Here is a 14,216-nt window from a genome sequence, read left to right as displayed (position 1 = left end):
AAATAAAAAGTTTAATTAAAAAAAAAAAAGAATCACCCATACCATGTATCTAAAGTAGCTAGTGGGTGCAAGCAGAGCTGAATTTAACACATGTATCATTTCTAAAGCATTTGATATTGCCAACTAGAGAGTCTGCAGTTATTTTATTTTTTTGGATATTTTCCAGTTGGCTTTTTTGTTTTTGCTAAATTTAAGCATTTCCTGATTTTCCCTCCGCTTCTATTCCTTTTCACCCACCCACTCAGCTGTTCCCGTTGATGCCAGTGCCTGCAGGAAAAGTGAGCAGCAAAAACACGAAAGCAGCAAGGCCAGAAGGAAGCCAGAGGTCTGGGAAGGTTTCAGCACAGCCCCCGGCCTAGCCCACCCAGGAGGACCACTTCACCTACCTGCGGAGAGCCTCCAGGAAGACGTCTCCTCCCACCATGTCAATGACCACGTTCACCCCGCCACTGCCCACCAGCTTCCCCACTGCCTCCTTAAGGCTGCCCCGACTGTAGTTCACGCTGGACTGTGCCCCTCTCTGCATCGCCAGCTGACACTTTTCATCACTTCCAGCTGCAGCTATTACCTACATGAAGAACACAACACTTCAGATGGTCCAGAATATGTAGCAAGAGGGGCTCACCCGACCCACCCCACCTCCAAACAAAGGGTGCTGATCAAGGAAACCAATGTGACCTCTGTCTTAGCACCAGCCTCAATCCAGCACAGCAGGCCCATCACACAGCATCAATGCACTGGCCTCTCCACGCCCCACTGACAACCGGGTCCACGTTTCCAGGAACCCTGGAAGCTCAATGGGTCTAGCTAAGAAACAATTCAGGAGACACAACGCCTTCTCCAAATGAAAATTTAAACCACTCTTTATTGCTGTGCTTAGTCGCTCAGTCGTGTCCAACTCTCAGCAACGTCATGGACTGTGCCCACCAGGTTCCTCTGTCCACGGGGACTCTCCAGGCAAGAATACTGGAGGGGACTGCCATGCCTCCTCCAGAGGATCTTCACAACCCAGGGATGGAACCCAGGTCTCCCACATTGCACGCGGATTCTTTACCATCTAAGCCACCAGGGGAAGCCCATCATTTATTGAGTACCCATTACGAGTCAAGTAGTAAGGATACAACCTAAACACCAAGCTTGGAGCCAAGAAAGCATGATCCAAGCAGTATGATGGCAGAAGCACAGAGGGCTTCGAAGTGCAAGCTAGAGGCACCTAACCTAGAGCTAGAAGATCAGGAAGGGCTTCTCAGGGGGTAAAACATGATTCAGTGGAAAGAGCTTGAAGTCAGACAGACCTAAGTTCAAATCCTGCCTCTGTTACTAACTAGCTATGTTACTTAGGGCAAATGACTTAGTAAGAACTAACACTTATATAGTGCTTACTCTTTGCCAGACACTATTCTAAATGCCTTACATATATATTAATAACTCATTTCATTATAATAGCCCAGTAATATACACACTATTATCATCCCCATTTTGAGGATGAAGAGACAGGCCAAGGAAGTTGAGTATCTTGCCCAAGGTCACACAGCTCATGGGAGGCAGAACTGGGATCCAAACCCAGGTAATTCATCTCTAGAGTTTATGCTTTTAACATTTGTCTGTATTGCCTGCCAAATTCTCTAAGTTTCAGTTACCCATCCATAAACTAAGATATATTTTTAAAATTAAAAGGAATAAACACTTGGGAAACAAAGTGTTAGATAAATTGAATCTGTTGTTATATATAGGCAATTATTTATTCTATTTAAACCTCATAAAAACATTATGGGGGACTTACAGTTACTCTCATTCTGAAGATGGAGACATTGACCCAGAGAGGTTAAGTAATTAAGCCAATATTATCCAGGTAGCAGGTGGTAGAACAACTATTCAAATCCAATGCTACTGATACTGAAGTCCACTCCTTCGAGCTGGGAGAAAGCCATGCCTACAGTCTGCCAAAGAGGACATAGATGGCTGTGGGCCATACTGTGAGGAGGTCTGAGGTTTGGAAGTCTCCAGAAAAGCTTCAGACACTGAAGCACTGTCTAGAGGTGCCTGTTCACTGGGCAGCCCCCACCACCCCAAGCACTTTGGCTTCAAGATGACCTTCAGAATGTGCATTCAAACACCCAAGAACATCTGTGCCCTTAAAAGAGTCCAGACTCACCCATAACTATTTGAAGATAAAAGTTACCCTCAAATGCTCCCCAATGGAACCCCCAAACAGCTGCACTGCCCAGCAGAACCCACACACAGTGCTACAGTGGGCACATACCAGACTAGGGTCGGGCACCTGATTCCAGCTCCAGAATTCCTTGTAGGAATCCCAGTGAGGCTTGCTGTGAATCATTTTCTCTCCAGGTGCCTCACTTTCTTTATCTGTGAAATAGGGATAATAAACACTTCCATTCCCCATCTCCCATGGGTTCTGTGAGGACCAAGGATAAGATAATTGCTGTGCAGGCAATGTGAAAGCAACCTGAGATGCTGTGAATGGAAGGTGTCATCAAAATGACATGTTCTGAGCAGTGACATGATGACATTATTCTTTTGTTTGCTTTTGCTTAAAACCATTATTCCTGCTAAAGAAAATACATGCGTGCATGCTCAGTCACTAAGTCGCGTCTGACTGTTTTGCAACCCCATGGACTGTAGCCCACCAGGCTCCTCTGTCCATGGGATTTCTCAGGCAAGAATACTGGAGTAGGTTGCCATTTCCTCCTCCAGGGGATCTTCCTGACCCAGGGATCGAATCCATGTCTCCTGGGATTAAATATTGGAATTAAAGCAAATTTTTCCCTCTACTTAACTTCCTGTATCTATTTAAAACAAACAGTACATATCTTGTCTTCCCAGAAATGTTAAATAGTCAGTGTTTCTAAACAATGAGACTAATTTTGTTCTCCCCCTTAAGAGAGGTGCTATAAGCCCTTATTTTGAGTGTGAATGTGTTAATATCCCATGAGGAGCCTCCTGGTATCTGAGACCAGTTTCAGAACTCACATGTCCTTCCCAAAAGAGAGTCAATGTGAGAAGAGAGAGCTGCCACCTGGAGAAATTCCAGATCAGTCCAATTATCACCAAACCTGGACAGTATCTTTGCGCCTCTAGGCTCCAGAGGAACCTCACCCTCAGCACATCCAAAACTGAGCTCACCATTTCCTCCTAGGTTCTCAGTCCCAACAAATGGCAAATCTCTAAGTGCATCAAGTTTGTGCCTTCCCACTCAATGTCTGATAATAACAGGATCCCTTTTTAAAGGCTCCTCTCCAACACACTATGCCTCAGACTGGTATCTGACACATGTGATCTCAATATTCCCACAACCACACTATGAGAAAAGCACTATTGTACAAATGAGGCGACTGAAGCTATTAAGCTAGAGACAGAGCTAGAGTTTGCACCTAGGTCAGGCTAATTTCAGGGCTTCCCTGGTGGCTCAGATGGTAAAGAATCTGCCTGCAATGCGGGATCCCTGGGTTGGGAAGATCCCCTGGAGCAGGGCATGGCAGCCCACTCCAGTCTTCTTGCCTGGAGAATCTCCATGAAGAGAGGAGCTTGGCAGGCTACAGTCCATGAGGCTGCAAGGAGTCGGACACTACTGAGCAACTAAACACAACACAGCAGCCAACTTCAAAGTCCTCGTTCCTTCAACTGTGTTAGGACGCTCTCCAGTCACCAAATTCTCTATTTTCTTCTACTTTGGTATCTCCCTGATCATCACCTCCAGTGCCCTGTTTCAAGGATCATCACCTCTGGCCTCAATTGCTCCAAGAATCTACCCTACTGTCTCCAGATTACCCCTGACCCCTGACCTTGGCCCATCTCTCATCCACATCGTTACCAAAGTGAACTTTGCAAAAACGCAAAGATGATCATGTCATTCCCCTGCAAAATCTTCAATAGCTCCTGAGAGTTTCCAAGAAATGTTCAGATTCCTCAGTGCTTTTTGATCCTATCTCTCCCCGACATCTCTAGAGTCACCCCCCACCATTCCCCACACATATCCCTTGCTCCACAGATGCTATTTGCCATTCCCTGAAGGAACCATGTTAGTACCTATGTCTCTGTCTTCCCATGACTTAAGTGGCCTTCCCTTCCCTTCTCTTCTTCCACTACTCAACTGTAAATGTCAGCATAAATGCCCACCTTCTCCAAGAAATTCTTCTTCTCTGACACACACAGCCTCCAAGAAAAGCCCATGTAGAGAACTGGGTCTTTCATGTATTTATTCATTCAACCAATAAATAACTATTTAGGGAATTTTCTGGTAGTCCAGTGGCTAAGACCCCACGATCCCAATGCAGGGGGCCCAGGTTTGATCCCTGGTCAAGGGACTAAAAGTTATTAAAAGTTACGCATGTCACAACTAAAGATCCTACAGGATACAATGCAGACTGAAGAACCTACGCGCTGCAACTAAGACCCAGCACGGCCAAATAAATAAATGAATTTACAAAATAATAATAATTATTGAGTGCCTATGATGGTCTCAGCACCATGCTAGGTGCTGCAATTACAATAATGGATCAAACAGATACTGGTCCTGCCTTGAGGGGATTGCAGTCCAGTGGGAAGGAGACACTGATCCAGCAGGGTTAAGCACACTATGAAAGAGAAATACAGGATGCTCAGGACCACACAGAAACAGTCCCAGGGAGGGGAGGGACAGAGAATACTCCCCCGAAGAAGCAGCAGCTGAGTTTAAATTTGAAGTTCAGGGGGAGACTGTTTAGAGCATTACAGGTAGAAGAAATAGAATCTTCAGAGGCTGTGAGGCGAGTTGCATCTTACCAAGGTCTAATAACTGGAAGCACAAGAGACTTCCTCCTCAGTCCCCTCACTAGTCTGTAAGTAAATAGATGGCAAGACCCTACTCCAGGCTACTTAACATTCCCAGTACCTCACACCTGATTTTTTTTATAAATAAAGGAATATATTCCATGTTTGAAAGCAGGAGGTATGATATTTTTTAATGGAGAATCGAACTTGCAAATACCTTGGCCTGAAGAATGTTTGTTGCCACATCTATCACGGCGAGGCCTGTGGCTCCAGCTGCTGCTGTCACTAAAACAGTTTCTCTGTGCAGGGAAAGATGAGTGTTACTCAAGAAACCAAAAATCATCCAGCAATATGATTTCATGAACATTCTGAAGACGGGACATTTTAAAGCAAGAAGAGAACTGAGAGTTCATCTAGTTTAACCCCCTTCATATGCACGTACACGTACATGAACACTCTCCAGCCTCTCGGGCTATATTATACGTGCTCAGTGCTAATTTGGTCCAGTCCTGAAGAATTCCCAGGTGAGGGTCCCTAATCTCTCTAGACAGCCTCTTCCTCATTCCAGTGGTAGCCTTCCTTTGTGCTACCACTCCAATTTCGGCTTTTAAAATTCTGTCCTAAAATCACTCCCATACTAAACATAGCCAAATTTTAGAAGTTGGTGATCACGTACCAGTCGCTGCTCTTCTAAGCCCATCTCCCTGGAGCAATTCTGAGCTCTCAGAAAAGAGCAAGAAGCTGTGGGAACGCTCCAGGTGAAGTGAGAAATTCAGCACTTCTGAGCTTGAAATACCTGTTAAGTATACGCAGCCAAGCCTCACAGAGGCAAATACCACTGTGTGTGTGCTGGGCTCAGTCACCCAGTGTTCAGTCGTGTCCCACTCTTTGCGACCCCATGGACTGTAGACTGCCAGGCTCTTCTGTCCATGAGATTTTTCAGAATACTGGAGTGGACTGCCATTTCCTTCTCCAAGGGATCTTCCCTACCCAAAGACCAAACCCGTGTCCACTGCACTGGCAGGTAGGTGGATTCTTTACCAACACGCCACCTGCCTATGGTATTTGTTTCTGTGATGCCCAGCCAAGCCTCACAGAAACAAATGCCACAGGCTTCCATTAAAACCAGCGTGAAATGAGTTGAAATAAACCAGCTCTCTAAAATGTAAGGTTTTCTAGGAAGTGATCTCCAGAGGGGTCAGACTTGAGAGAAAGATTTCTCCAAATTCATACTGGCCAAATTCACAGTCTACTGTCCCCTTTCAGGCAAAAGGGTATCCCCACTGTCACCAGGCTCCAATCTTGGGTCACTCCCTTCCTTTAGCTTTTCTTTAAATAGCCGTGAGGTAAGGGTCAGGGAGGGCTTCCCAAGTGGCGCTAGTGGTAAAGAACCTGCCTGCCAATGCAGGGGATGTAAGAGACTCCGGTTTGATCCCTGGGTCGGGAAGATCCCCTAGAGCAAGGCAAGGCAACCCACTCCAGTATTCTTGCCTGGAGGATCCCATGGACGGAGGAGCCTGGCAGGCTACAGCCCATAGCGTCGCAAAGAGTCAGGCACGACCAAAGGGACTTAGAATGTACACAAGGGTCAGGGAAGGGGACTGAGAGGCACGGTCTTGGTGCACATTTCTAGTATTAGAGGAGGAACCATCTATCCCTCTGTCGTCGACACAGTCCTCACCCAGGCTGGGTACAGGCCCGATGCTCCAGGGCGAAAATTGCAGTGCCATACGATACGGGCAGGGCAGCCGCTTCTCGGAGGGACACCTTTTCTGGAATCTGCCACAGGTTCTATAAAAGAGATAACAGTGACTTAGAGATTAAGCACTGTACCTCTTCATAAAGGCTGCTCGATACGTATTATGACTTGACTTGCAAAGGGCAACACATGTCAGGAACCAAGCCCAGTGTAAGTCAAGACCAAGCAAGCGATGGTCAAGAATTTCAAGACTTGGGCACACCCGTTTTAAAAAATCCTAAAGCTGGCATCTGGAACAGGAAGGAACCAATCTGCAGAGGATATAACACATACCACTGCAGTATTAATATAATAAGGGAATTACATGGTACAAAAATTTTACCTTAAATAAAGCTGTTTTTAAAAAAAATAAAATAAAAGGTGTACTATCCACCACTAGGGGGCACCATTCACATCCTGGACAACCACGCCCCTACACCCGCCGGCTACCGCCCAGGAGGATTATCTTTCACAAGCTTGGTGCCGGGAAGAAGTTCATTACCTCCAGGCTTCAAACCAGTTTTTCTACCAAAACCACCTAATATGGTCCAGTTGGACAGCCAGTCGATTGTTCCAGGCCTCAGAAAACAAAATGCCCTTCTTCATTAAAGCACTCCACACAAACAAAGCTCTACGTAATGGTTGTCACACCAAAACAAGCAAACAAAAAAAAAAAAGGTTTAGCATTTGAAAGAAAGAAGTGCTTGGCTGACAAACAAGATATAAGCAAAAGAATACAAAAAGAGAGAGGAAAAGGAGAAAGACTGAGGGATAGGTGAAAATGAAAGACAGCAGAAAAAGAATCTCCAAGGATGAATATTGAGGAGTAGAACTACCTTGTGGTCAATGATGCATTCTTCAGCCATACCATTAAAGCCAGGCAGGCCAATAACTCGATCTCCCTGAAGGGAAATACCATTAAGGATATGTTCAAATGAATGCTCTTGCCATTTAACCCCTTCCCAATTTAACCCAAAAAAGAAAGAAAACTGTTCTTTAACTGATCCAGTAAGACACAGGTTCCCTTAATTATCTATTCAGTGTTACTGCTTAGTAAATAATTCAGCTGTTTTCACACAACCCCCATTAGGCAGTCAAGGCAACTTGAGCACATTTTGGACGATGACTGAACCGAGAAAGGAAAAAACTGATATGAATTAGAATCCCAGTACTCATTTCTCTCGCAAAATACTGAAACTTGAGAATTCGCTATCCTTTCAGTAACTAAAACCCCAGGTACTGCCTTTCATTAGTAATAAGAAGTTTAATGAAGCCAAGCCAGGCTTCCTTCCCTCGATTCAGAATTCGTATCTCCCTGCTCCACCTCGTTCTGCCTTTGGTGTCCGCTGGCAAAGTCCAGGAAAAGCAAGACCCCCTGGCTACAAACTATTTCTCATCAATTCCCTAGATTCAACTAATTTACCTCTTTCACCATGCTGACATCTGTGCCTGTCTCCAATACCATCCCAGAAAACTCCATTCCTAAAACAAATTGTTTAAAGATCAGGTTATCTGTAAAGCCCAGCACCAGAGAGATGGGAAAACTCTGATTGACAGGCTGTCCTATGAGCTTTCTGGAGCCAAAAGGGTTTGTGTTCCGCCCCCCACCCCATCCAGGAAGAAGAATAGGAGTGTTATACCCAACACACAGGAAAATGAACTAAGATTTCATGATCACAACTTGAAAAACTATAGCAGTCCCATTCTTACCATGACACAAATGAAAATTTCAAGAATGGGCAAAAGAACAGAGAATCCTGAGTATACAAGCACTTTTGACCCTGATCTCTGGGGCCTTGGGTTCCTCTAGCACCCCCAATGATAATATTCATCATATGGTATTTATCCATTCCCATGTCTCCTCTTCTGGACTATGAGGCCCCCCAAGTATCAGCACTTGGCTCAGTTGGATGAACTGGTGTTGTCTGCTCTTTCCTCCTCCACCTCCAAAATTTCTGAGTTTAATGATCAAACATTTCCCACTTGAGCTGCCAGAAGAATAACTCAATTGAGTAAGACATCTTCCCCCCGCAACCAGCCTGTTAGCAAACACAAACAGAAGGAACCGGTTCCAGCTGTTGAGACATAACCAAATGCCCAAAGGCCAAAACACTGCAACTGTTTTGCAATCACTGTATCCTTAGTGGTGTCTATCTGTATAAAATATACATGTGCTACATATTTACAGTATATAACTGTATATTACATATATATATATAGATACACACCAAACTATACTTATATCTCTTAATAAATTTCAACAACAAAAATGAGTCATTGGTCCACATACTCAGGATCTAAATGTAATCAGATTGAGTATAATGCAAATCAAAGAGCAGCCTCCTAAGAAATGGATAAACTCTGTATCTTCTTCTGATCCTTTGGTATTAGGTTTCTTGGGGAATGTATTTGTGAGGACTGAGAGTCTTAGCTGCAACCAGATGTTTCTGATCCTTCAGTGAAAAAGTAAAATTGAGGAACTGTCAAGGATTGAAAGAGAATGACTATGGCCATTGATGATTCTGATCAGGATTCTGGTGAGCATAATAATACATAAAATTTTATTTGTTCATTTATGCCTTTTCAAAGTATTTACTGAGGGGTGGATGAAGTAAGTGAAGGGGATTAAGAGGTACAAGTCTCTAGTTAGAAAACAATAAATCGGGTAGAGAGGGAGGTGGGAGGGGGGATTGGGATGGGGAATACATGTAAATCCACGGCTAATTCATGTCAATGTATGACAAAAACCACTACAATATTATGAAGTAATTAGCCTCCAACTAATAAAAATAAATGAAAAAATAAATAAAATAAAATAAAACAATAAAACCACAGGGATGCAATATACAGCAGAAGGAACATAGTTATATTGTAATAACTTTGTAGGGGACACAAGGTTACTAGACTTAATGTAGTGTCATTTCATAATGTATGCAAATGTCACATCACTACCTATACACCTGAAACTAACATAACATTGCTTGTCAACTGTGTTTCAATCAATCAATCAAGTATTTATTGAGCATTTAGTATGAGCCAGATACAAGAGTACTAACGGGGCCAGGGCGGGCAGGCAGGATAATGTTGAACCAGACAGTCATAGAACCTTCCCTCACAGTACTAGAATCACTAGAATCTAGTGATTCTAATTAGCAGTGAGGCTGAGATATCTTTTTTTTTTTTTTGGCCACACCACATAGCATGTGGGATCTTAGTTTCCCACCAGGGATCAAACCTGCATTGGAAGCATGGAGTCTTAACCCCTGGACCACCAGGGAAGTATCAGAGCTGACATATCTGAATCACCACTGAGAGCAGCAAACACCACCATGGTACTACTCATGAAGCACATGGGTCTTTTTTTTTTTTTTACCAATTATGATTTTTTTTGAACTTTTTGTTTTGTGGTATAGCTGATTAACAATGTTGTGACAGTTTCAGGTGAAGAGCAGAGCGACTCAGATATACACATACATGTATCCATTCCCCCCCAAACCCCTCTCCCATCCAGGCTGCCACATAACATTGAGCAGAGTTCCACATGCTATAAAGTAGCTCCTTGTTGGTTATCCATTTTAAATATAGCAGTGTGTACATGTCCATCAGGCAGTTCTTTTAAAAGTCTCTTTATCTTCTCTTTTTGAAGCAATCACTTTGCCCTTTCATACTTACCAGGTGTGAAGGGAAGTTGATGCCTTTCCTGATACTGACCATGACAGGCCAAAATATCAGCAAAATTAATCCCACAGAAATGAACATCAACTCTGACCTGCAAAGGAAACAGAGCAACAAGGCAGAGCAGCACACGTCTTTGGAGACAAAGTTCATTCAGTTATTCTGTAATATTTACTGAATGTCTACTATATGCCAGGTACTGAACTAAGTACTGGTACACAATCACAAGGCAAAATGGACAAGGAGCTAAGAGTACAGTACAGAAGACAGACATTAACCAGACAATCAGCAGAGTTTATGTGCTAAACTAAAACTCCTACACAAAATGTTAGATAGAAATATATGGTGCTATGGAAGCACATAATGGGGAGATTTGACCTTTGAGGGAAGTAAGAACTGTGAGGAGTTAACTATTCAAAAGGCGGGAGGGGAAGCCTGGCACAGACAAAAGCAATGGCCTGTGCAAAGGCCCAGTGTATGCTTAACTGCTCAGTCACGTCCGACTCTTTGCGGCCCCACAGACTGCAGCCCACCAGGCTCCTGTGTCCCTGGGACTTTCCAGGCAAGAATACTGGAGTGGATTGCCATTTCCTTCTCCAGGGATCTTCCCAACCCAAGGATAGATGGAACAATGGAAGCCATTAAAAGATTTTAAGCAGAGGGTAACATGATCAGCTGTTTTGGGAATCAGGAATTCTAGAAGCTAGAACTAGACTCCCCAGCTTATGCGTTTCATGACAGAGATAAAGCAGAGGCAGGCCTGCAGCAGTTTCTGTAGCCCTTGTTAAGCAGTGGTTCTCACAGTGTGGTCCCCAGACTATACCAGTGTCACCTGGCAACTTGTTGGATGTTCAGATTCTCAGCCCCTTACCTACTGAATCAGAAACTTTAGAGGACCAGCAACCTGTTTTGACAAGATAAATCTGATGCAGCCTGAAGTTAAAGAACTACTGTCACATACCAACCCAACTCAATAGGGCTTGGAAGCAGGGGAGAAAATGAAGGCTGAGACAGAATCGGTGACATTCATTTATCTGTTTACACTTCTTATATCATACAGAGGTGACCATATTGATGAGAAGATATTTTGTGAACAAAATGCATTCATTCAACAATATTTTAAGCATCAGCCACATGCCAGGCACCATTCCAGACTATGGAGATTTAATGATGGATAAACTCACATAGTCCCAGCTCTCATGAGCTAATTCCTGACACAACAGCCTGGGCAAAGAACAGAACGAAGAAGCCCAGCTCTCAAGCTGTTTGTGTGCTGTCTCAATGATTGTCTCAAACATTATGTGCTGACCTGCATAGCACATATAAATTCCTGAAGCCACTCCACCTTAACTCAATGTGGATATCTTGCAGCATGTGAATCCCAGGAAGCAGGCTGGCTGCTAGCCTACAGTCACCAAAATTATCCATTTAGTCCCAGGGTCCGCATTAGCGATACTTTGGGACAGCAGCCACATTTCTTACCCTCCGAGTGGTCTCCAACCCTGAGACTCACTGGGACTGTTTCACCTTGTCAGACAGTCTCATTCTCCACACCAGATGAGAATGTCAGCAGGCTGGTCGAGAGGCAAAGCCAAAGTGACTACCACATTTTCCACCACTCTAAAGGTGGGTAGATACCCACAACCCTAATATAATCCCACCCACCCCAAATCACTGCAGTACACCAGAGGAGGGCACATGGCACGTTATCATGGAAATACAGGGCTGGCTGAGGCTGAGGGGAAGCAAAGGATGGGGTCATTTATCTGTGTTAAATCAATAACTTGCAGGCGGTTATGAAAAGTCGTGTGCAAATCAGAATTCTCTGTTTCTAAGGCAACAGCTCTGGGGCCTTCTACATTTGTGTTTTGGGGAACCATCTTCCCTTTGCACTTTGGCCTTTTTGTGACCCAGGAAAGGGCCCATCTAGAAGCCCAGCAGAAAGTTGCGCTCCAGCCTCACGGGCTCCCCCGAGCTGAGCACTCGGGAACTCAGTCCGGGGAGGGGAGCCAGCGGGTCATGGGTGGTGGCCGCGGGGAAGACGGCGTCCTGGTGCCCGGCCAGTCACCTACCTCGTGCGGCTGGACAGGGCGAGGGGCCACCTCCTCAATGACCAGGGGCCGCTTCAAATCGGCGCACAGCGCGGCGCGGTAGTTTCGGCCGCAGCCCTGCCAGGCCGTTCTGCAAAGCGGAACAAGGGTCGGGTTACTGGGGCCGAAACTGGGGCCGCCCTTAGGGGTTTGGGGATGAGTCAGCTCGCACCTGCAGAGCCTTGCCCGAGCCCACCGTCCCCACGCCGCTGCCATGGCCCAGAGCAAGTGTCGCCGGAGGGGGCAGGTCCGAGCGCGGCAGTAGGAGCCGGCCGCCGCCTGCCCCGCCCCGGGTGACCGGAAGAGCGCAAGGGCACCGGGCGATTGGCCCGGGGACGTGCCACACGAGCTGATCCAGGCAGGCGGGACAGCCCGGACCGCGCCACCCGCCCGCTGGAGCCCCCTGGTCCCCCGGGGACCCCCCCCCCCTCCCGGAGGTGGAGCCCCCGGCGGGGCGTATAGAAAAAAAGTGTATAGAACTAGATTTCCGCAGATTAACCTTTGTTTTCGTTTTTTGTAGCCAATTCAGGAGACGTTTAACCCACACTTAGGGTTCTTGTATAAAGAACAAACTAGTGGTTAATAGTGTGAGGGGAGAGACAAGATAGGGGAAGGGGAATATGAGGCACAAACTACTAGGTATAAAGTAAATGAGAAACCAAGATGCAATGTACAGCACAGGGAATACCACCAGTATTTTATAATAACTTTTTTTGTAATTATAAATTTTTATTAAAGTACTCTTTTCCCAGGCAAAAGTATTTTCTGTTAATAGAATATTTCTTGACTGCTTCGAAAAGACATTCAAAAAAGACCCTGTTGACCTCACATCTTTTGATATGAACTCTTCCCTTAACTTCTTATAATAACTCTAAAAAATATTGACTGATTATGTTGTACACCTGTAACTGACATAAGTTTGTAAATCCACTATACTTCAACAAAACAAGGTGTAAATAAACAATTAGGGGGTGAGGGTGGACCTCTGCATGTGCAAAATCCTAAATACATAAAGGTTTTATGACTGCCTTCTACTTGGAGAAGGAAATGGCAACCCACTCCAGTAGTCTTGCCTGGAAAATCCCATGGATGGAAGAGCCTGGTAGGCTATAGTCCATGGGGTCGCAAAGAGTCAGACACGACTGAGTGACTTAACTTTCTCTTCAACATCTTGCTAGGATGTGAGAGGGTAACAGGCAGGAAGGCCAGGGGTCTCCAAACAGAGGAAATAGGCTGCAAGTGTCAGACATTTTCTCTCTCTCTCTTAAGCGGCAAGAGGTAACCAACAAGTGTTAGATGTTTTCCCCTTCTCTACACAAATTTAAAAAGAGATCTCTCTTAAAATTCTGTGTTGCCATGATGACACCTGGTCCCACCTGAACTTAACTTTTCTCAAACCTTGAGCTAACCAATGCATTTTTCTTATGGAAATGTTTGTCTTCAGTTCAGTCGCTTATGGTTGTCTTAAGCTATGTTAATGAATTATGTATTTACCTCAGTTCAGTTCAATTTAGTTGCTCAGTCATGTTCGACTCTTTGCGGCCCCATGGACTGCAGCATGCCAGGCTTCCCTGTCCATCACCAACTCCCAGAGCTCGCTCAAACTCATGTCCATCGAGTTGGTGATGTCATCCCACCATCTCATCCTTTGTCATCCCATTCCCCTCCCGCCTTCAATCTTTCCCAGGATCAGGGTCTTTTCAAATGAGTCAGTTCCTCGCATCAGGTGGTCAAAGTATTGGAGTTTCAGCTTCAGCATCAGCCCTTCCAATGAATATTCAAACTGATTTCCTTTAGGATTGACAGGTTGGATCTCCTTGCAGTCCAGGGGACTCTCAAAAGTCTTCTCCAACACCAAAATTCACAAGCATCAATTCTTCAGTGCTCAGCTTTCTTTACAATCCAGTTCTCACATCCATACATGACTCCTGGAAAAACCACAG

The 14,216-nt window shown here is 45.0% G+C and overlaps 1 protein-coding gene across 1 annotated transcript in view; it reads right to left on the bottom strand.

Moving 5' to 3' along the window:
* The window catches only part of LOC110128759 (quinone oxidoreductase-like protein 2), a 30,852-nt gene extending 18,295 nt beyond the window's left edge, over positions 1-12,557 (bottom strand). The window contains exons 1-8 of the mRNA XM_020879722.2: positions 12,446-12,557; positions 12,256-12,364; positions 10,181-10,277; positions 7,932-7,990; positions 7,345-7,410; positions 6,452-6,561; positions 4,988-5,069; positions 387-568 (exon numbers count right to left, since the gene is read on the bottom strand). Coding sequence (XP_020735381.2) covers positions 387-568; positions 4,988-5,069; positions 6,452-6,561; positions 7,345-7,410; positions 7,932-7,990; positions 10,181-10,277; positions 12,256-12,364; positions 12,446-12,489 — 749 coding nt within the window. The 5' untranslated portion in view covers positions 12,490-12,557. The remainder of the gene's footprint in view (positions 1-386; positions 569-4,987; positions 5,070-6,451; positions 6,562-7,344; positions 7,411-7,931; positions 7,991-10,180; positions 10,278-12,255; positions 12,365-12,445) is intronic.
* Positions 12,558-14,216: the final 1,659 nt, after the last annotated feature.

Source organism: Odocoileus virginianus, chromosome 11 (assembly GCF_023699985.2).
Source record: "Odocoileus virginianus isolate 20LAN1187 ecotype Illinois chromosome 11, Ovbor_1.2, whole genome shotgun sequence".
Lineage (NCBI taxonomy): Eukaryota > Metazoa > Chordata > Mammalia > Artiodactyla > Cervidae > Odocoileus > Odocoileus virginianus.
Note: the sequence above shows the minus strand (reverse complement) of the source record. Positions and strands in the feature narration are given on the sequence as shown.